Source organism: Pelobates fuscus, chromosome 8 (genome assembly GCF_036172605.1).
Source record: "Pelobates fuscus isolate aPelFus1 chromosome 8, aPelFus1.pri, whole genome shotgun sequence".
Classification (NCBI taxonomy): domain Eukaryota; kingdom Metazoa; phylum Chordata; class Amphibia; order Anura; family Pelobatidae; genus Pelobates; species Pelobates fuscus.
The window spans coordinates 36,414,642-36,436,961 of record NC_086324.1 but is presented as its reverse complement, the minus strand read 5'-3'; the positions used below and the strand labels follow the sequence as shown (position 1 = coordinate 36,436,961).

General features: G+C 35.4%; 1 protein-coding gene across 1 annotated transcript in view; it reads right to left on the bottom strand.

Annotated features, from left to right (window-relative positions):
- LOC134571229 (sodium channel protein type 9 subunit alpha-like) overlaps positions 1-19,769 on the bottom strand; it is a 122,188-nt gene extending 102,419 nt beyond the window's left edge. The window contains 6 exon segments of the mRNA XM_063429400.1: positions 1,236-1,439; positions 3,831-3,925; positions 13,784-13,912; positions 15,163-15,252; positions 15,765-15,883; positions 19,500-19,769. Of these exon segments, the coding sequence (XP_063285470.1) occupies positions 1,236-1,439; positions 3,831-3,925; positions 13,784-13,912; positions 15,163-15,252; positions 15,765-15,883; positions 19,500-19,769 (907 nt within the window).
- Positions 19,770-22,320: the final 2,551 nt, after the last annotated feature.

Below are 22,320 nucleotides of genomic sequence, written 5' to 3'. Positions count from 1 at the left end.
TCAAATTATATCAAAAGTCATTGATTGTGTATTCTAACAATAAATATTTAGCGTTGGCTTAACTTAATATGCACGTTCAGTATTTATTTTCATATAAAAAGCCCATACTGATTTTGCAAAAGCAAACATCACATAGTACTCAGATGTTGCTGTTTCTAGAATTATGTAAATGTGTGATTAACTAAACTGTATATTGTGTATTGCGTTAAAAACCTTAACATAAATTCCCAGTATATAATAAATGCTATGGTACAAACAATACATGCATGCATATATCAGCATCACATATTATGTCTGAAGTTCAACTTTAAAAGCAACGTGTAATATCCTCAAATGGGGAATAATATTAGGGGGTTAACTGTCAGAGAAATGTTTGACCTGTTTTATTGTCCAGCTCTCTGTCACTCAACAAGGTTGACTTACAAAGCTTGAGATGTTGAGGTTTTGGGAAATTGAGAAAATACTACGTTATTTTCATTTGTTTTCACAATTAGACAATATAGGGCACTTAAAGGATAAGTTGAATGCGTATCATTTGTAATTTAATGAGGGCACTTGCACTCATGATCAATGTGTCCTCATAAAGGTGGAATGGATGTTCTTTATTACCAAATTCAATGCAGAATGTGGATAGGGTCATATTATAATAAATATATAAATATATATCTACTGGCTAATTAATTATAACATTACTCCCATGCCCATATTATCAGGATGACATATCTAATCAAGGTTTTGTCTGTGTTAAAGTCTGTGTACAGATTTTATCCAATATGTTTGTCATGCATAAAGGAGGCAGGAAGTTGCACAATATGCACATGCTGTACAAAATTAAGAAAAATAAAAGAGGAAGCATAAATGTGTCCTTTAACATCAGAAGGAGAAGGGACAGTATTAGCTGCAGTAATTGTTACACATTACTTCCGGTATAATTAATGATGTAAAGGGAGGCAGGAGCAGAGAACCTCCTTGCACAATATCCTATGCAATGAACTGAAGCTATTACTGTTCATTTACATAAGGCCCATATTGACTTGGTTCCCATGAGTTGGAATCTCACTCTACATGACTTTCTTCTGATGTTGGAAATATTGCACATTACCAATTTATTATTCTGCCAAAAGAAGCATATGTGTTTTCCAGTTTAGTCAATCTTATGCAAATTTAGCATTATAGAGTGTTTTTACCATCATTTCTCTTTGACTAATTTATAGAAAGGAAGGTTGAAAACATACTCTTACTTTCATTGTAGGTCTTTTCAAACACAATGATGTTAAAAGGTGCTCCTTTTGGCCACAGCACACATTTACTTCTCAAATGTCCCATAAAAAGTTGCAGACCTACTAGTGCAAATACACTCAGGCAGAATACGGTGAGAACCTTCACATTGAAAAGTTTCTTTACCGACTGGACAAGAGCCCCCACAATGGTCTTCAGACCTGGGATGTGAACAAATATTTCAATTATTTGAATGAAAGATGCTGTAAAGATACATAAAACTTCATGAATAAAAAACATGTTAAATTTTGTACGTTCTATACCTTCTGAACACCTTCTCTTTCAAGTTATTTGTCAAACATTTACCATTAGGACAAGGGGAACAGTGGTGTTCTATGAAAATAATGTGTACATTTATTTTTCATATCAGCAAGCATAATGAGCATATTATTTAAAGGGTTAGTTATTTTTATAATATTCTCTGGTTATCATCCTATAGTTTTTTGTGAAAATATTTAGAAGCAGTTAGACAAAAAAAATGTGGTTTCCTCAGGGTCCCAGAAACCATCCCTATGCATCTGGATTATTTTCTGAACCTTATTTTTGGAACACGATCTCCAATAGGATATTTTTCCCTTATCCATACCATGTCCTTGCTCAACTTCAGGCTATTAAACAGCACTCTGCATCACTATTGTGCAAACTTCCTAGATATCATTTTCTTTATCATTGTATTCTAACTAATTGTCTGGTTTCTTGATTTCTAAGCATTGTAACTTCATTAATTCAACCTTTTTTTTTCTTGTTTCTGGACCAATTTTGGCTTCTTTGTATGTCACTTTGGTTACTGGTTCTGCTAACAATGACTGATTCAGGCTGCCTGACTAAGCAGCCTGTTTGCATTAATCAGATTCTGAATTTTTCAGTCTCAATTCTTTTGCTGAGTCCTACACAGAGCATATAAAACCATATCTAATTTTTTTATAATTAAACATCAACACTACTAACAAATGGAATTTATGATTAATGGGGTTCACGCGTAAATACAACCACAGTATATTGTCAGAGATATTGTGTAGGAAGAAAATACATATATATTGTGTGATAAAAATACATCCATATTAGCAAAAACGCAAATTGGCTAATATGCCATGAGGTGCTAAAATGAAGAAACAAGATGTTTTTCTGAAAGTATGACCCGGTCAGCTAAAAGAGCCAGACAATGAGTAAATACATCTGTTTCAATAAATAATAAGAACACAGATAAGACAAATATGTGTTAATTAAAAGTACATGTTCAGCAAACACACATATATCACTATGAGGAATATAAATTAAGTTTAATTATATATAAAAATAGAAATATAGTGTGATATATCCAAAGTGAGCAATTTACATATGTAGAAACTATATACATATAAAAAATGTAATTAGCAATAGAGATAAATTAAGTTAGAAAGCTTAAATATCCTGAAATTGCCATAACGCTGGTTTTGAGCAAGGACACACTGGTTTGAGACCAAAGTCCACATTGAGAGAAAAAAAGAAATGGCAATCAAAGCATCTTGAAATTAAACATTCCTAAATTGTCCTGAACAAGAATTAACCCTGTATGATAATAGCTGGTAACATTCCTGATGTGGACAACAGCTCCACCTGCTGTTTGAGACATATAGAAATATATATCAAAATTAAGTCAACATCCATTAACATAATGACTTGCCCCAAAATTTCATTGGACCAGGTCAGAAGGTTAACAGATAAGGAATAACTAAACTAAACCTGCAAGAATTTAGTTACTGAATGAATTCATTAATCATAATTAATTACTCTGAAACAGCACGGAGCTGGTTATAATTATGTGGTAAAACATTTTGTAGAACTTTGTGCATAGATCACCTGAGTAAATAATGAACTCTGTCCAGCTAAGTCTAATGAATGGTGTTTACAATAAGCAACCAATCCACATGTGTTTTTAATTTGTACTAAGAAGTAAAAAGCTAAGATTGTATTTTAAGATCCTGAAAATTTCTGTCTTTAAATTATAATAATCCATATGCTGATAAGCTCATATGGTTCCTTATAATTTAACAAATAGTAACATTCTATTTGTTGATTGTCTCAATCAATAGTGTATGAAGAATATATTCCATATACTAACCTGGTTGATTGAATTTGTCATGAACTAACAAACCTATCACTCTAAAAAGCTTAAAATTGCTTTACTGAGATTGTGATACTGTACTATGCCTATGTTCAAAATTATTGAAAAACTATTCACTAATTACAATGTATATTTACACTTATTGACAAAAATAAATATAATTTTTATAAAAAGTTATGATAATAATGTATTAAATATTAAATTCTAACAACATATTCCAGGCCTAAAGAGTTAATATAGTGAGTAACTTTTCACTTTAAATAATAAATGGGAATTGCGCCAATAAAATATCAACCCCTGATTTTTTTATAAAAATTATTCATTTTAATATTTTTTATGAAAATATTATTTTTAATAAATGAAAACGTATTAATAATAATTAATCCCCATAAATATCCTCACAATATAAAAAGGGCCTACCTAACCCGTAACATTAATTACCACGTACCTGGAATTACAGAAATAGTTTTCAAAGCTCTCAATACTCTGAAAGTTCGAAGAGCTGAAACGTTGCCTAAGTTTTCATTAAATTCTGTTACATACCTGTAGAATTGATAATAGCAATTGTTATTTGACACAAATGCAAATATATGTATTAATTTATTATTTTTTAAAATTAATTATGTATTTTAATAAAGACAATGCTATTTTAAAATGCACACAAATAATAAATATCAGTTCTGGGCAAATATGAATTACTTAAACACTTTGAAGGTATACCATCAAATTCCAAGGTATTCTCTCACCGGTTGCTGCCATCTAAATAACACTTCCAGCACCATAACTACTACAGCTTGCTGTAGGTTAGAAGTTCTAAAATGTTTTGACTACTTACAAGGTGGAGAGCATAAGGGTACTGCTGGCACCATAGCCCCTACAGTTTACTGCAGTGGATATGGCTCTTGGCAAGTTCCTTAAAGTCATTTTTGGTAGTGAGGAGGAGTTATGTGACTAAACTTCAATCTGTTTTTCCTGGCTGTAAATTCCCATCGGCTGCCATTGTCAGTTACACAAGCCCACTTAACAAAGCCTGGTGATCTTAAACTGTTTAAGCACTGCTTAAATGACCAAGTATCATTTAAATGCCAATGCTCAGGGAGGGAGTTGAAAGCTTTCCTGTCATTTTTTTACTTGGAATGTTTGGTCTGTAACTTTTCAGTTGAACAGTGGGTTATCCAGCTAACAACATGTCCAAACTTTGTATCTCTATTAAAAAAAGATTAAAAACAACTGCGTTAGGTCTTCCTTCTGTGGCTGGATATCAATCAGTGGCTGGATGCCCATGAACTTCTGACAGAATTTATATTGGCTGGCTGAAGATCATATGAGTTGTAGGTTAACATAAACTGGTCTACTACCTGTTGACTAGCCCAGCACTAGTCTAATAAGATTCCTCTATTCCACAGGCTATGATTAAAACAATAGCTACATAAAGCAGGATTTAGAGCACAGCAGACGGTATGATTGCCTTGTGAGAAAGCTGGTCCAATCACAACAATTAAGGTTTTAAGGTACTTATTAATCTGAGGAGATTAATCATGAAATATGTATCATATCTCCAGAGGTGTGTTGGGATAAAAAAAATAGCAAGGCGTTTAACTCTTTGTATATGTATATATATCAAAATTCTATATATGTATATATACAAAAGTCCAAATTCTGGCACTCACCAAATCAAATCAATAAATACCTGGGTGCTTTTCAGCACAAAAATATACAAAAGTAAAGAAAAGAGCACTCTCAAGAATTTTTTTCAAAGTGTATTAACGAAATCAACTGTTTCAACCCACCTGGGTCTTTATTAAGATTTATCCTTTTAAATTTAATTTATTTTGAATATTATTTGGGGTTTTACTTTGCATCTCATTGGCTTCCTGGCTCCACACATCCCAGGTTTATGATCTGCTTCATGTAATCAGGAAAGTTACCTTTTCTTTTGTAAAACCAATATCTATATATACTGTACAACTGGATATTTTCAGTTTTGTCTCTACATACTATCCTGCTTTTGGAAGATACACTACCACCACTGCTGATGATATATCCCAAGACATTGTACCATCCACGTCAAATACAGCAGCACTCTTAAAAGCTCTATAAAGTGTGAGTGTGCTTTCATTATACAATTATAATTTAGTTATCTTTTAAACACATTACACTATTGTTTGTTTATCTATTTTTTTATTTTACTAAAGGCCGTCTTTGATGTATCAATAGTAATAGCAGGACTCTGTGGAGATAGTTATTAAGGCAATATGAGTTCACAAAATAGCAATATTGTGTAACAAATGTCTCAGCTTTTTGTATCTTTTCTTCCCATATGTGGGCAAGAAAAATGAAACAATAGCTGAATAAAATTAATCTAGTAAAGGTTTAACCACATATGTTTAACCAGTACACTGAAAAAATAAATGAATTTTGGGAAAGATATGTATTATCCCACTGTAGTAGAAAAACTGTGTCAATTATATGTGCAGCCGACAGATTGCTTCAAGTAAAAAAAAATTTATTAGCAATAAATCACTGTCAATAACTAACACATAAAATATAAAAGACAATAAAAGTTCCCAAGTTTGGAGAGCAGCTTCTGTCAAATTAAAGTTTTGAGTGTCCAAAAGATGTTAAAAATCTCTCTCACCGGCCGGATGAAATCAGATCTGGACCTCTTCGTGTTGCAGACAGACTTGCTGACAGCCGTGTGTGTTCCACTGCAGCTCAGATTTGTGTTCCAGCTCACTCTCCTGCTCACTCTCTTGGGAATCGGAATAGAATGCCGCCATATGTGGTTAAACCTTTACTAGATTAATTTTATTCAGCTATTGTTTCATTTTTCTTGCCCACATATGGGAAGAAAAGATACAAAAAGCTGAGACATTTGTTACACAATATTGCTATTTTGTGAACTCATATTGCCTTAATAACTATCTCCACAGAGTCCTGCTATTACTATTGATTATTCAATAGACACACTTACTATTTACACTTTTAACCTCAGGTGGCGGTTATTCTCGCAGTGATTCAGTGGTTATGGTACACATATCCGGTCTCATCGTTTAAAATTTAAGAGTTATTCACCAGTGTAAGCTGGAGTTTATCTATTAAGTTACTTTTGAAAATCGTCTTTGATGTATGTATATGCTTTTATGTGTAATTACACTTAAGGGCTAAACAATTTTTAGATGTGGTTTAGGGGTTTATAATTTGTTTGTCTTGTTTGTTTTATATATATATAATTCTTATATATATACAGTTGTGCTCAAAAGTTTGCCTACCCATGGAAAATTGGTAATATATGTACAATTTTTAAAGAAAACACGAGTGAGCAGGCAAAACACATTTTTTTTATTTCTTATAGGATTCATATTCAATTGTAAGTTATAACAGAATGGCACAATCATAAAACAAAACATGACAGCAAAGAAAAAAATTAAATGACACCTGTTCACAAGTCTGAATACCCTTAGTTATTAAAATTGTGCATTGCTCCCTTTACCATCAATGACAGTGTGCAGTCTTTGATATAAGGCCCCTAATACTTGTCTAGGAAGAATGCAAAGACTTTGGTCATCTTGTGTGAAACGCACGTTTACGATTAAAGTCAGAAGACTGTGATGGCCACTTCAGAACCTTAACTTTTTTCTAATGTAACCACTGGAGGGTCAACTTAATCTTGTGCTTAGGGTAATTGTCATTGTCATGCTGGGAAGTGCAAAAGCATCCCATGCGCAGCCTTCATGCAGAAGAATACAAAATGTCTGCCACTGTTTTCTGATATCATGCTGCATTTTCACAAGAGCTCATTTAGAGCTCATACACCCCAAAACATTAGTGAGCCACCACCATGCTTCACAGTGCCGATGGTATTCTTTTCACTATAGGTCTTGTTGACCCCTTTTCAAACATATGCTTATGATTTGGACCGTAAAGCTCTATTTTGGTCTTGTCACTCCAAATTACAGTGTGCCAGAAGCTGTAAGGCGTGTCAAGGTGTTGTTGGGCATATTGTAACGGGGCTTTCTTGTGGTATTGGTGCCTTAAAGTTTTCTTTCTGTCAGCTCAACCATGCAGATCATTTTTGTTCAAGTATGATCCTATTGTACTCCTTGAAACAACCTGTGGGCTTTTATTTGTATCACAAACAATTCTTCTGGCAGTTGTGGCTGACATCTTTCTTGGCCTACCTGACCTTGACTTGTTATCAAGAGATGCCCAAATTTTCCACTTCTTAATAAGTGATTGAACAGTACTGACTGGCATTTTCAAGGCTTTGGATATCTTTTTATATAGTTTCCCATCAATAAAAAGTTCTGTTACTTTGTTACGCAGGTCTTTTGACATTTATTTTCTGCTCCTCATGGCTCAGTTTCTAGCCTGCACAGTGCATCTGTGTGAGAGCTAACAAACTCATTGACTAGTTATACACAGACACTAATTGCCATTTAAAAAGAAACAGGTGGGATAAATTAACTTTTAATTGCCATTTTAACCTGTGTGTGTCACCTTGTGTGTCTGAAACAAGGTCAAACATTCAAGGGTATGCAAACTTTTTATCAGGGCCTATTTGAGTGATACCAGAAATCACAAGTCAAATACCAAGTGGAGGTCAGGATAACCGGAATCACAAGTCAATACGAAGTCGAGGTCAGGATACCAGAAATCACTAGTGTGGCGAAACCGACCTCGCCACGTGTCCTTGGAGGGGGCTGCTTGCCCGCCTCTTGCCTTTGGACTATGGACCAGACTTTATGTGAATGTGTTAACCCAGATAGCTATGCCATGGAGTCCATTCGTGTAGTTAAAGACTTCGGCTCCATGGCAAGTGAACTGTGTGAATAGGATCTGCGCGCTATTCGGTAGTTTTGTGCGCTCAGATTCCAGCTATCTGGGGATATGTGAAATGTCTGTGTGTTATGTGTAAAAGGTGAATTTATGTATTTTAAAGTGTTTTACTGTCTTTGTGTCCCCATGTGCTCAATGGAGTCTGTCTCTGTGCTGGGAGGTAATTGGATTACTTCTCCAGGAGAGAAGGCTCTGTAAAACCGGTCTGAGCTGGAAAGCTAGGGGTTTTAAAAGATACTTTACTAACTTTTGAACCCCTGGTCTGATCCATGCCATTTTTAATATGTTGTTCCCCTGAATGGATTGATTGTGGATATGTATTTTTATGTGAATGTGATGTATGGTTTTGAAGTTATACATATTGTGTAAAAAGTATATTTTAAACTGTATGAATAATGGGATTATGTGTCACACTAAGGGGAGGGGATGTGTGGGTTGCACCCGTGATGCTATTGGATATTTTACACCTCCCCTGTGGGCGGTCTTATATGTGTGAGATGGAAATAAAAGCCAGGCTGGATGTGCCAGTCCTGAGTTCCTGCTTAACCCTCAAAGTGAAGTGTCATCTCATTATTGGGGGAGGATTTATTGTATGCTGTTCCAGTTTGACTGCTAGGAGTGTAAACCTATTCGTATGGTTTCCTATTCAACTGTCAACAGCATTCACATGCTTGAGAGGATTTATACGCTTCTCTGATTCGGTGGTTGTGGTGTCTGCTGCAGTGCTTGGAGTCCTCAGGAAACGCTAGGAGCATCCTTTAACGGAGGTACCCAGTCGGGGTGCCAGGCGATCCGTTATAACTAGTCAATACGAAGCCGAAGTCAGGATACCAGAAGTCACAAGGTCAATACAAAGCCAAAGTCAAACACAGAAAATCACTAGGGAGCACAAAACGAGGATCTATACAGAAACCACGATAGGGCAATAAATGGGGGATAAAACAAGACTTAGAAAGGCTTTTACCAGAGTGTTTAATAGAAAAAGAGTAAGTGCTAATTAACAATTGGGCAGCAAATCTAAAAAGGGAAATCCCTTGGAACCCTTTTAAAATACAGAAAGAAAATGACAAAAAGAAAAATAAGGGCTGCGCCAAATCCAATAGCAAGAGATAAAACAGCATACAACTGTTTTTTTATTCCATTTTGAACAAGCCTTATAGGCAAAACGTGTTGTAGAAATTTTAAGATTGTGTATTTTAAGCTAAATAAAGTTTTTTTGGTCACTTTTTTTGTGCCAATCATCTTTTTAAATACACTCTGATTTTTTTTTATTTTTAACTGGCATTTTATTATTCTGCATTCCAAGATATCCTAGGTGGGGATCATACTACCAACACTGACATAAACGAGCATTTAACCTGCTCTATACTTGTGAGTACCATTATTTACAACTGATATTTTAATATAGTGAGCACTATCAGTTGTTTCTTTTTACCCTTCTCCTGAGTGTTGGACATTCCCTTTACGGAAAGAACTTACTGCATATCCCATAAGCGGGTTTTAAACTGCTGTACGTCCTTCATGCAGGAGCTAGTTATAGCTCTCATAAATGTGAGTTTATTAGCATCTTTACCATATCAGTGAATATATTGAATTGTACATATTGCACTATTAGTTTCCCTCACTTTTTGTCTTTTATATAAGTGGATTTACTTGGATAAAGAAATTGAGGATACTACTCTCAATAAAGCACTTTACCAATCAAGTGAGGTCCTTTTTTTTTACTGTGATTTACTGTATATTTAGACTTTTTCATTTTTTTCAATTTTGCTGTATACTGTTTCATCTCTTGTTATTGGATTTAGCACTTTTTTGTAATTTTCTCCTAGATAGGCTTATCTATATTCTGATAGGTCCTATCATCATTGCCACTAAAAATAGATTAGGATCCCAATAATGACGTGGTCACTTTAAGAACGGGCGTGACTTCACGCCTACTTTTTATTTATAGAAGTCTTCCAACATGGCCACGTCGATCGGTCAGACTGCGCAGCAGGAGGAGGTCTGTGCGGCTCAAGGGAAGTAAGTGCACTCTACATTTATTTTGCCCAGATGGACAAAATTCGGTGAAAATTTATGAATTATGATGCGAATTCTCAAATTTTGTAAAACAATTCCAGTCCAAATTCAGTTGAACCAACTGAACCTGCAACAACAGGCTAGATGCATTCAGTGTCTTATTTAAAATCAGTGTTTTTCACATCTGAACCCAAAGCAAAATATAGGATCCGGGTATATACAAACCAACTTATTTACACTAACTATTGTGCACTTGCTTGTATGAAAGTGAACGATTATTTTACATTTTATTTTCCTGCTGGCAGTACTAACAGCCAGTGGGGAAATCATTAAAGAGCCATCTGCAGTAAGGGGGTTAAACGACATGCATCCTTTACAGATAACTGTCCTATTCAAATTAGCACTTATATAGTGTCAACATATTCTGTTGCTCTTTACAATTGTAGAAAGGGGATATTTAGAGGTTTAGAAAGCCCTGATCAAACACGCTTACACTCTATGATGATATATCAATACCAATTTATCTGTATATATACATGTGTGTATGTTTACATGTATATATATATCCTGCTTAGTTTGAATCAAAGTCCTTTTAATACCTGGATGAATCGTTTTTTTTTTCCAGTTTAAGTCTTTTTTGTATTTTAATTGGGGACATTGATTTATTATGGATTTTTATTTGGAAGAAGAAAAAAAGACGTAGGAAACAAAGAAAACTGCTGAAGGTATTTTATTTTACATGTATTAGATGTATTGTCTCACAATTATTAGGGGTAATATATATATAATACCTCACACTTATTAGGGTGGTAGTTATTTTATTAAGGGGCCAAGGAATTGCAAAAGCCTAGCCACTGGGGAGGGAGACAATTGGCCCTACATTTTTGGGGATAGACAGTAGCATATCCAAGCATGTCCCTAGCCACTGGGGATGGAGACAATTTGCCCTAATTTGGGGATGATAGACAATAACATGTCCAACACCCTTTTTGACATTAATACCTCCAATCCAAAGCCCATTGGTGTGGGGTGGACAGTATTATGTCTACCCCAGACCATTGAATACCTCTCACTTGAAGCCCACCGGTAAGAGGGTGGGGGTGGACTTAGCATGTGCTCACTTTGTTTTAATACACCCACCCAAAGCACATGGGTAGGGGTTGACAGTAGAATGCCCATCCTCAATTCTTGAGTTTTCAAATAGCTGGCTAAACTTCCTCAATTAATACTTTTCTAAAAACCTACTTCGTACCCCTACTTTTAACCTTTGTGTCACTATATTGCACTCCCTCTAGAATGTAAGCTCATGGAGCAGGGCCCTCCACCCCTCTGTTCCTGTACGTCTAGTTGTCTGGTTACAATTACATGTCTGTTAGTCCACCCATTGCACAGCGCTACGGAGTCTGATGGCGCTATATAAATAATAAAATAATAATAATAATATTACAAATTGTTAGCAATATCCAGATTTAGCAGTCCGAATGGCCCTGGGCTGCAGCAAATGGTTTTGCCCCATTTGGTATAGGGCCATTTGGATTTTAGCGAATCACCCTCTCAGCTTCTATTTGCAGGTATAAAGAGTGAAAACAGTAATAAAAATACATGTTAAGGTTTATGAGACCTCAGCATGTCATAAGAGAGCTCCAATAAGCTCTCACATTGGTTCAGTTTTCCAATTAAAAAATAAGTAATTGAATTTTAAAGATGGGCTCCCACACAAAAAAACAAAAACAAAAAAAACAGAAGGGGCCAAACAATTATGTCTTCTATATCTTTGTCTCATGGGCTACATAATGTGGAGTAATATAAAAAGGGCCCAGTAAAAAATGTCCAATCTACTCGCACTGATAACATGTGTGGCCCCATAAACGGTTCAACAGATTGCCTGTCTTGTGTGATCTATAAATTATAGATATGGCACCATAAGGGTCCAGAATATACTAAGTTTCTTAGGCACTGCTATTAAAAAGAAAGATGCCTGCCTCGGGAATCAAAATGTTTAATTTTGTGAGAGAATAGCTTTTATTAATCTAAATGACGTTGTTATCATGCCCAGGAGCTACCAGTATATAAGATGATGAAATCCCCAGGTGACTAGTGCTCTTCAATGCCCCTTTAACATATGTTCCTCCCAAACCAATCAAGTTAACAATATGGATCTGAACAATGAGTAAGGTTTCCAAGATTCAATTGGATTGTGACTTATTTAGTTTTATTAATCTTTAATAAATAGCCAGTCTTCACACTTTGCATTTCACCCCACAGTTTGTTATTATATGGGTATACAGTAGCTCAATGACAGTTCATCTGTTTTATATTTCACGAATCCTAATGTTTTGTTTTTTTCCTGTCGGATTCTTAATTCTGGAAATTGAAAGAATTGTATCATTACCACTAACATTAGCAATCACAGCACCACCTACAGAACTGTGTGGTAGTCTGCAGCACATACATTCATAACAATGTATTCATTTATTACAGGTCTGTAATCCTAGAATTTAAGTTCAGAAGACAAACCAGTAATGTGTGCACCTTGGTAGATTATACTCTTTTATTAGTTTATGGTCCTCAAGTTCTGGTGCTCGATGTAGGAGTACCCAGAATTGGGCCAGAATTGCATGATGGACTCAGAGGAAATAAGCAGCTTAGTCATTTGCACTGAGTCATCTGCTAACTATGCGTGACTTGCTGATGGGTTGTGAGGAGAGATTTAAACAACACTGATAATAAAAATACCCCACTTGGTCTATCTAAACCTAACGTCTCAACTCAGTGTGAGAATGGTGGCTCAGCGCTAAGTTGCTGGTAGTGTATTTTTCCTCTTGATACTCCTATTCCAATACCAAAATTGACACTGTGGCTGCTGATATGGAAAGCAGGAAAAAAATAATTTTCATTCCTATCATAATTTTATTTTTCTGATCAGTGACCAATGAAACATTAAGATAGTTAATACTGCCAAATTTTTTCCAGGAATAAGGAAAATAGTTTCAATTCTTTCCATAATTTCCCCTTACTATTCAATCACCATGGCCGCATTAACTAGTGTTATGCTGCCATGCTGGTTGATTGGGAAAGAGACATTATGGTAAGCATGGAAACAACTTTGCAATGTAATACAGCAATGTTTTAATCAGGATTTACTTAGCTATTCATGTCATTACTTATTGTTATATCAACATCCATATGGCAAACTGTAGGTAAAAAAATGTCCTGACAGATACAGTAACGTCATCTTAACTGTATTTGGCATGTAAATATGTAAATACATATATTTTTAAATACAGTGTTTATGTTCAATTACAGAGATGACAGGATAAATATCTAGTTTTGTTCCATTTTTTTTGTCCAAATTATTTTGACGCCGGTCTGTCATGAGAGATATACATTTCATTTCAGAGCTGCTGTGTTGCATGTAACAGACGTATTCCCATTTCCATTCCTAATATTTATTTTATTTATAAAATATTTTACCAGGAAGAATACATTAAGATGTCTCTCGTTTTCAAGTATGTCCTAATCTTCATATAATTATATACTTACGCCATGACAATGACAGTGAAATCCAGCCAGTTCCATGGGTCACGCAGGAATGTAAACTTCCCCAAACAGAATCCACGTGCAAGAATTTTAATCAACGACTCTAACGTAAAGATCCCAGTGAATGTGTATCTGAAACAAAGTGATATTTTATTTTAGAATGGGTTTCATTCTCATAATATTATGGAAACAAAGAATCACAAAAACCACATAAAATTGAGCAGGTCATGTGAAAAATAGCATTTCAAAATGTGTTATTACATGTTTTTTAACCCCAGACTTATACTTTACATTTTGTCTTCTGTTGACCACAGCAGTGGCACTCAAGTGGTTACTCACGAATATAGAACATATTACAATCTTTACTTTTAAATCCTGCTGTCTTCTTTACTGTGCTGCTCCAACCACTGCTGCCATATGGGGAAGAGTCACTTTCCTATTTAGTTGTCCAAGTAGCTCTTTGTAATAAATATGCACTAGCTGCCACTGTGCAAATTATGCGTTTGAACCTGTAGGAGCAGAGCTCTGAGCTAGGCAGGAAATAGTGCTGTAGGAATTAAATCACAGCTCCTAAACGTTCAAAATGCTGATTAGCACAGCGTGAGCAGTCAGGCAGTGCACGCTTATGGCACAAGGACACATGAAATGGGAAGTGATGTTTCACTATTATCACATTACTGGGAAAGAGCAGGATGTATGGGCACATCCGAGTAAATTGAAATAAAGTAAAAACTTGAGGATTTGAAAGATAATAACTTAAAGCTTCCTGGCATCGTAACCCATACAATAAGCTTTAAAAACCATTTGTATTCATTATTCAGTAAGGATATCTAACAAGATAGGCATGGAAGCGTTGATTCCCTAATGAGCTTCAGTGTCCTGACACTCAACATAGTTGGAACCTATAGGTCAAAACATTAGAATTTTTCTACTTATTTTACAAGTTTTTAAAAAAATAATTTTTAGGATATAATTTGGATGTAAATTGGTATATAGTAGACTGAAAGCATATTATAACACAAATTACTTGAAAAGTCACTTGCATATAACACATTATTGGTTTTAATCTCACACATAAAATTGCAAGATATACACATGTATTTTTTTGTCTTTGCATACAGCATCGTTATGTCTTCATTCCAAGTGACTGCAGTGAAGTTGCTCTTATAATTCTCAGATAAAACTGAAGATCTACAAGCACGACACCCCAACATAAAAATAAAATCTATAGCATTAAATTAATTGAAAATTAAATTGACATGAAGTACAGTTGGTTATCTGCCATATTTAACCCATTCAGGATGGAATGGGCTGAAAAACATTTTAAAGTGTTTAATCTTACTTAATAATAATCCTGAAATACTGCAGTGATCGGTACTTACTCCACATTCTTGGTCCAGTCTGTAGGGGAAAGCCAAGTCATAATAACGCAGTTGGTCAAAATAGTACACATAATAAAAATGCTGAATAATGTGAATAACTGTCAAGGAAACTAGGAATGGGGTTAAAAGAACAATACAAACAGTTATTGTGTAGCACTGTGCGATTATTTGATTTCAGGACAAAAGAAAACGGGTCATGTTGCACTAAAAATAAGCTTTCATTATACCTTTTTCTTTGTTTTATCATTATCAGAATATGTACTGGCTTTCAAAATATTTCACCTTTTTGACAGATATTATATTCAATAATGATACCAACTGCATGATCAAAAGTCAGAATATTGAGAATCACATTAGTGAATAATTCATATTATTGGTGAATAATCAATAATCAAAACTGAATAATCTGCAAATATCCACTGAATTTGAATATAAGCAGCTAGTATCTACTGCATTTTATAATTCACTAACCCATTTAAAAAAGGAACAATTTCGTTAATTTACGTATTTTCATTATTATATGTATTTTATTGTCCCACTTGGCTAAAATACAAGTTTAGTTTTCATATTAAATACATCACACACAACCATGGAAAGGATATGAGTGGATCAAAATCTTTATAGCAACTCACCGCACAGGATTGAAAGGGGTTAAAATGTACAAGGCAGATGTGGCACTGAAACGGAAGATTGCCTTCCCTCTATTCAATACTATAAAGGTCTGGAAGAAATGGGAGAAACAGATTGGGTTATCAAAGGACAAATATTCATGCACATGCATACACATTTCATTCTTTTTTATTATCACTCTTATTAAGCTCCATTATTATAGATCTTAATTTAGGCAGCAGTGGGCTTAGCATGACCATGTTAAATGGCCAAGATTTAGACATATATACCAAATGTGAATTGTACTAACAAAACAGTTTTAGTCAAGATAATTTTTCAAGTATTTTACTTAATCCAATAGGGCACCCAAACTATGTGATTAATAACCTTTTTTTGAAGAAATCCATTAGCACACGTAATCCCAAAACCTGAGAAATCAAAGTGAATATTTTAAATTTACAGTTTTAAAATCTCCAGCTCACTGTTTGTATATTCATGCCCTGATTTATATAACAGGATCGTCTAAGGACAAAGCAACATCGGGGAAGTACTCACTGTCACTCCGCCTTCTGCAAAAATAATAGTAATTTTTAAAAAAAAATATATACAAGGCTTTTTTTTTTATCAATTTAATATAACTAAGAAGTTGGGAAAACATAAATATAATGCTTTTAAAGGGACACCCCACTGCCCAAATACAAAAATACATTAAAAAAATATTTTTTTATGGAAACATACAATGTGATGGCAGATAAGAACCATTCGGCTCATCTAGTCTGCCCAATTCTCTAAATACTTTCATTAGTCCCTGATCTTATCTTTTATCTAGGATAGACTTATGCATATCCCACACATGCTTAAACTCCCTCACCGTGTTAACTGATTGTGACATATATGTAGAATAACCAGAAGGTTTGAGGTCAAGTCCAACCAGAATAAAAAACTTCTCAAATTGAACAAGTCATGTTGTTGTGTTTGAAGCAGTCAGGTAGAAATCGGAATAAAGTGCTATATGATCATTTAAGTGAAAATAAGTTTCAGCAAAATCCTGCAGACTACTGCGTGTACAGCAAACAGTCTGAAGGTGAAAATGTGATGCTGATAATATGGGTATATAATCTCATCACAGATCCAAGTAGTAAAACAATAACCAAGAATATAAAAAAAAAATGCTAACAGCTAAATTCAAGATGAAAAAATCAGTCATTTTCTAGGCATTGACTTTAAACATAGTGATGGCGTATGTTTCTCCATTATTGTGTGCACTTATCTGGTTATCCTACCCTTAGCATGTACAGCTGGTTATTGGTCCAGGAGAGATGCTGCAAAGCCAATGAAGCAGACTTTATTTTAATGGAGAGATGACAAGGACTATGAATTATGGGAGACAAACGGGGCAATTCAGTAAAGTGAGAAGTCAAGGAGAATTCAAAGTGAATTTCACATTCACGGTAAAAGTAGCCAAACTGGAAACAATATCTCCATCAGCTATGCTTCCAGTGTGACTACGTTGGCCTTGAATTTGAAATTTAATTTAAATTCTCACTTTACTGAATAACCCTGAAAGTTCTCAAGACATCTGCAGTTGATGAATCTCAAAGAAATCGTCCTGAGCAAACCAGATAGTAACAATGTTGAGGATGAAGATAAACATTAGAATGAGGAAGCATATTATGATAAAAGTTCTTATATGATAAGTCTGTCTTTAATCACAAGGGAGGCAGCTGCTCATGAAAGAAAGAAAAATACATTTTTATGTAAGGGAAAGCCTGAAATAGTTTGTTTGTACATTGAGCTAAGTGTGACAGTGCAAATGAAAGTGTGACAGACTGTATGTGCAGAGAAAGCCATTACAGCATTAAGACATGTGGTAGAAATGTTAAGTGGTGAATTGCTAATTGCGATGATTCTGAAAGGATTGCCTAAATCATTTAAACCGTTTGCCATCCATATCATGCAGAGTGAAGGAAAAGTAACTTTTATCCTTGTGTAGAGTTTAAAATACAGTTGAGAAGTTTTAAAGATATTGAGAAACAGGGGCAAAACAGGGGCAGGCAGGGAGGCAAATGCCCCCCAGGCTGCCCTAAATCCAGGGCCCGAGCTACCAAAAGGCGGCACAGGTTGCCCGGGGGCGCAAATATCCAGGTGACCAGCAGGAGGGAAGCACACAGTGCTCCTCTACTGCAGGTCATTTCCTGGAGCGTGGCCGAGTTCCAGTACCTTGGCTGCCTGGCACAGAGTGTCAGTCCTGTATGGCTGCCTTGCGCGCCCTGTATAGGTCTTGGCAGCCGGAATATGACATCACATATATACAGGATATGATGATATAGAACAGAGCTACCTCTGAGGAGCAGAGGCAGCTCACTAGACCCCAGGATCAACTCCAGCTATCCAGGTAGGGAAAATATGTGGATTGAAGAAAAAAAGTGTGTGTGTCTGTCCCACTCCCCCTTCCACAGTGTGTGTGTACTGTCCCTATCCCCTTCCCACCATAGCCCAAGTCCCCCACAATGCTTCCCCAAAAGGAGTCAAGGAGGAGAAGTGTGAGAAGAAGGCAAAGAAAAGGAAATTGGAGCAGGAAGGACAATGTGGAAGACAAGTGATCTCTCCACTTCATCCTGGACACTGGACTGAGGCTTTAGTTCCTGACAGGCCGACATGGATCCTCTCATCATCCCAGGTAAAATAAAAAAATAAAATAAAAACTATCAATGTATTCACTTTTTTGATTATGTGAGATGTAAACATATTGGTTATTTTTAAAGGAACACTGTTTACCATAACAATTTTATCTAAATTAAGTTGTTATGGTGCCAGTAGGCCCCCGGGCGCTCTATTAACTTAATGGGTTAAAACCTATCCTAGATCTTCAGGTCCCTCAGCAGGAACCAGCTTCTGAAACTTAGCAAAAATATAACTAGTATATTCTACAAATAGCTTGCAGTAACTAAATTCTAATTCGGAAACAAAATGTATTACATTTTTTTAGCTTAATGTCTTTAGCGAAAATGTTTGCAATTTGGATTTCAGTTAACTACAATTCAGATTTATCTAATAACCATGGTAATCATAATAAAAAACAACTTTCCTCCTGACTACCTTCTTAATTTATGTTATTCTGTGAAAACGTGCAGTATGTCATATCGAATACCTACGAATACCTATTAAACTAGGTTATTCAATGTGTCAGAATTATAGTGAATTGAAATCCAAGTGGCAAACATTTCGGTCAAAAACGTTAACCTAAAAATGTATTCTTTTTTTTTATTTCAGGATTTAGTGAGTAACTCCAAGATGTTTCTAGGTACATGGGTAGGCAATCTCCAGATATTTTAGACTACATCTCCCACAATGCTCTTACATTGATAACACTGGCAAAGCATCAGGGGAGTTGTAGTTCCCAACATCTAGAGTGACGAAGGTTGCCCAGAACACAGAAGGTTGCCTAGGATATCCTAGTTTTCATTCGATCCCAGTTTGCATTGGCGATCAAGCCTGCATGATGCATATAATGTTACTTTTATCCTATTCATACTAATGTTTAACCTTTTTACTAATGATTAAACATGGCAATCTAAATATGTTTTTCTTTAAATTAAAATACTTATTAAACAGACAGTTACCCAGAATAAATCCAATTTGGCATTATCAAAAATTTATTTTTATAAATTTTTAACCCTGGTATGCTGTGTTATATTTTTTTAAACATAGTAGTTACTAAGACTTACTTTCTGATCTGCATAAAATGGATCAAGATCATCCAAGGGTTCTGATACCATCCCGCGAGGAATGTCCCCATATATAAATGGCATTTTTTTTCCGTCTTCCAAGTCAGTGTTTGGTTTTGGACACTTTTCATTATCTTCTTTGTGTTCTTGTTTGGATTTTTTTGTTTTTTGCTCTGAAATGTGATTCTCAATAGCTTCCAAAGATTCCCTTGTAAAATACCTGAAGCTGTCAGGTCCTGGTGGTAAAATATGTGCCTGTATTTTTTTCATCCTGCAATTCTTTATTTACAGCCCAGCTTTATGCTTTGCTCAACACTAAATTAAAACATAAAAATGCAATACCACAATAATTCAAGCAAGAAATAACTTTTTTAGTACATGGTTGCTTGCAATACTCGCCACAGTGTCTAGAAAGAGTCTCTGTTCAGGTTTTTTGAGTGTGGTGATACAATTACAGGACTATTCACTAAAATAAGAAATCTAGAATTTAAAGTGAATTTCAAATGAAAGCCAAAATAGCCAAGCTGCTTTCAGTTTGGTTATTTGGGCTTTAAATTTGAAATTCACTATGAATGCACCTTGAATTCCCAACAATTCTCATTTTAGTTAATAACCCTGTTAGTCTTTGTTTTTTTTATTTTTAACCAACACAAAAATATTTCTGGCTCACAATATCACTGTTATATTAACACTATAGTTGCTTACCAACATGTTATTACCATTGGTCAACATATTTTTATAATTCTGTTTGTGAACTTTCTTTTGTACAAAATGACAGAAAAGCCAGACAAAATACTGATATCAAGCACATTAAAACTAGCAGGGCTTATTTTATTAAAATGTTGCCATATAACATTTATATGACATATTGCCTAACTTTCAAAAAGAGAAACATCGATTGCCATATGGGATAACGTAGCTGGAAATGCACTTCATGTTGTGTGGTCTAGAATTTGAATTTAGAAAATTATAAGAGTAATGGAATATATATGACTTTATCTCTGCATTCGAAAAACTACTATTTGTATTCCTTACACTAAATCTGTGTACATTGGCCTTCAATAAAAGCAGCATTTGAATGGTAGGTCCACCTTCAACTCAACAATTTGTGAAGCTCCCGTTTACAACATAACAAGCTTTTGTTATCGTTTTTTTTAATGTCACAAAAATCAACATTTTATCATATAAAGCGACAGGAACATGTAAGATATTTTAAGCAAAATATCCCTTTACATTTTTTTTAAATCCTAATCATAAAGGTCAGTGTTTGAGATCAATCGGTACTCTAATCCTAACACATTAACCCTAGCCTAATAACATTATGCAATATAAAAGATACATAATGGTGAACAATGAGGTTAAGAAAATATCAAAATAAACCACATATGCCAAATATAAAATGTAAAAAAATATAAAAATAAACCACAAGGGCCTTTGATTAGTAGGCGTTACAGTACAGGTTGGCAACTATTTCAGCGTCATTAATGCAGTTCATGGATGAGCTGAATTAAAATAGCAACAGTACAATATATCCAACTTACCTTGGGCAGATTATATCATGCATGTCTGTTTCTACCCAAGATTAAGGCTCTGAAACTATTATTTCAACAGACAGATCATGGTTTAGAATACCATGCTATATGGATGATGAGATTATTATTCAGAGATACGCACTCACAGACACTCACAGAGATATCCATTTCAGACACTCACATATATGTATACTTACAGACATACATAATATACATACATACAAGGATGCAGACAAACACAAACAGATATTCACTGGCAGACACACAGATACACACTGCCTATAACACACACACACATAAAATATTGTCACTGCCACACACATTGACAGAAAACCACGCACTCTCACACTGTCAGACATGCTAACTCACTCAAAATGTTGAAATGTATCTTGTTTTTGTTACCTTCCTCTTTGCATACTTTCTCCTGCAGGAGGGTGTTTTCCGGCCACATGCAGTGTGTGCTCTTTGAATATGTTGTGTGGCTTCCTCCATGCAGGGAGGAAGTGATACCACGTTAAATCCTCCCAACAATGCCACACAGGAGTGCAATGGGGACCGTTAGTGAACTCAGGTAAAGGGTTTCCTCTGTTGGAGGTCTGAATTGCAGTCTAGTTGGAAAATACATTTACATCTTTACAAGTGGACCACACATTGTGTCACAGGGTTCAATGTTCTTGGTCAGGCTCCACACTATATGGCTTTACCCTCCCTGCATTGTGAGTGGAACACACAAGCACTTTTTTAAAATTACTGTCAGAGGGGACTAGGTAGGGTCTGGAAGCCTGAGTGGCTTAGCACCCAGTTGCACACTCCCTCTTGTGATTCTCTACTGTACTAAGGAGAAACCATATGGCCACCAAGAAGAGGGTTGCAATACATACTGAGAATACTGAGCTCCCAGACACCCTTGAAGTTAGATACAACTTCAATCTCATAAACCTCTGTTGTTAAACCTGTATTTAGACAATCATAAAGAGATAATTATTCACACTGTGATAAAGTGCATGGTGTGATCAGTGAATGAGTCTATACTTCCCCTAGATTTCCAGAGAAGCAAATAACATTTAACCCCAGGGGGAGTATCTGTGGTACGTAAGATAAAATAATGTTTAGAGATGGTGGAGCATTTGGAGAATAGGGCGGGCCGGTGCTTCACTCTTCAGTTTACAAGCAACTGGGATACATAATGTCCAGGCCAGGAATGCAGGCTGTCTCAAACCCATTGCGCAGCTGCAATAAATCAGCTGCAGCAGTGGGAATAAACCTCTCCCTGCTAGGCAGGTAAGAGA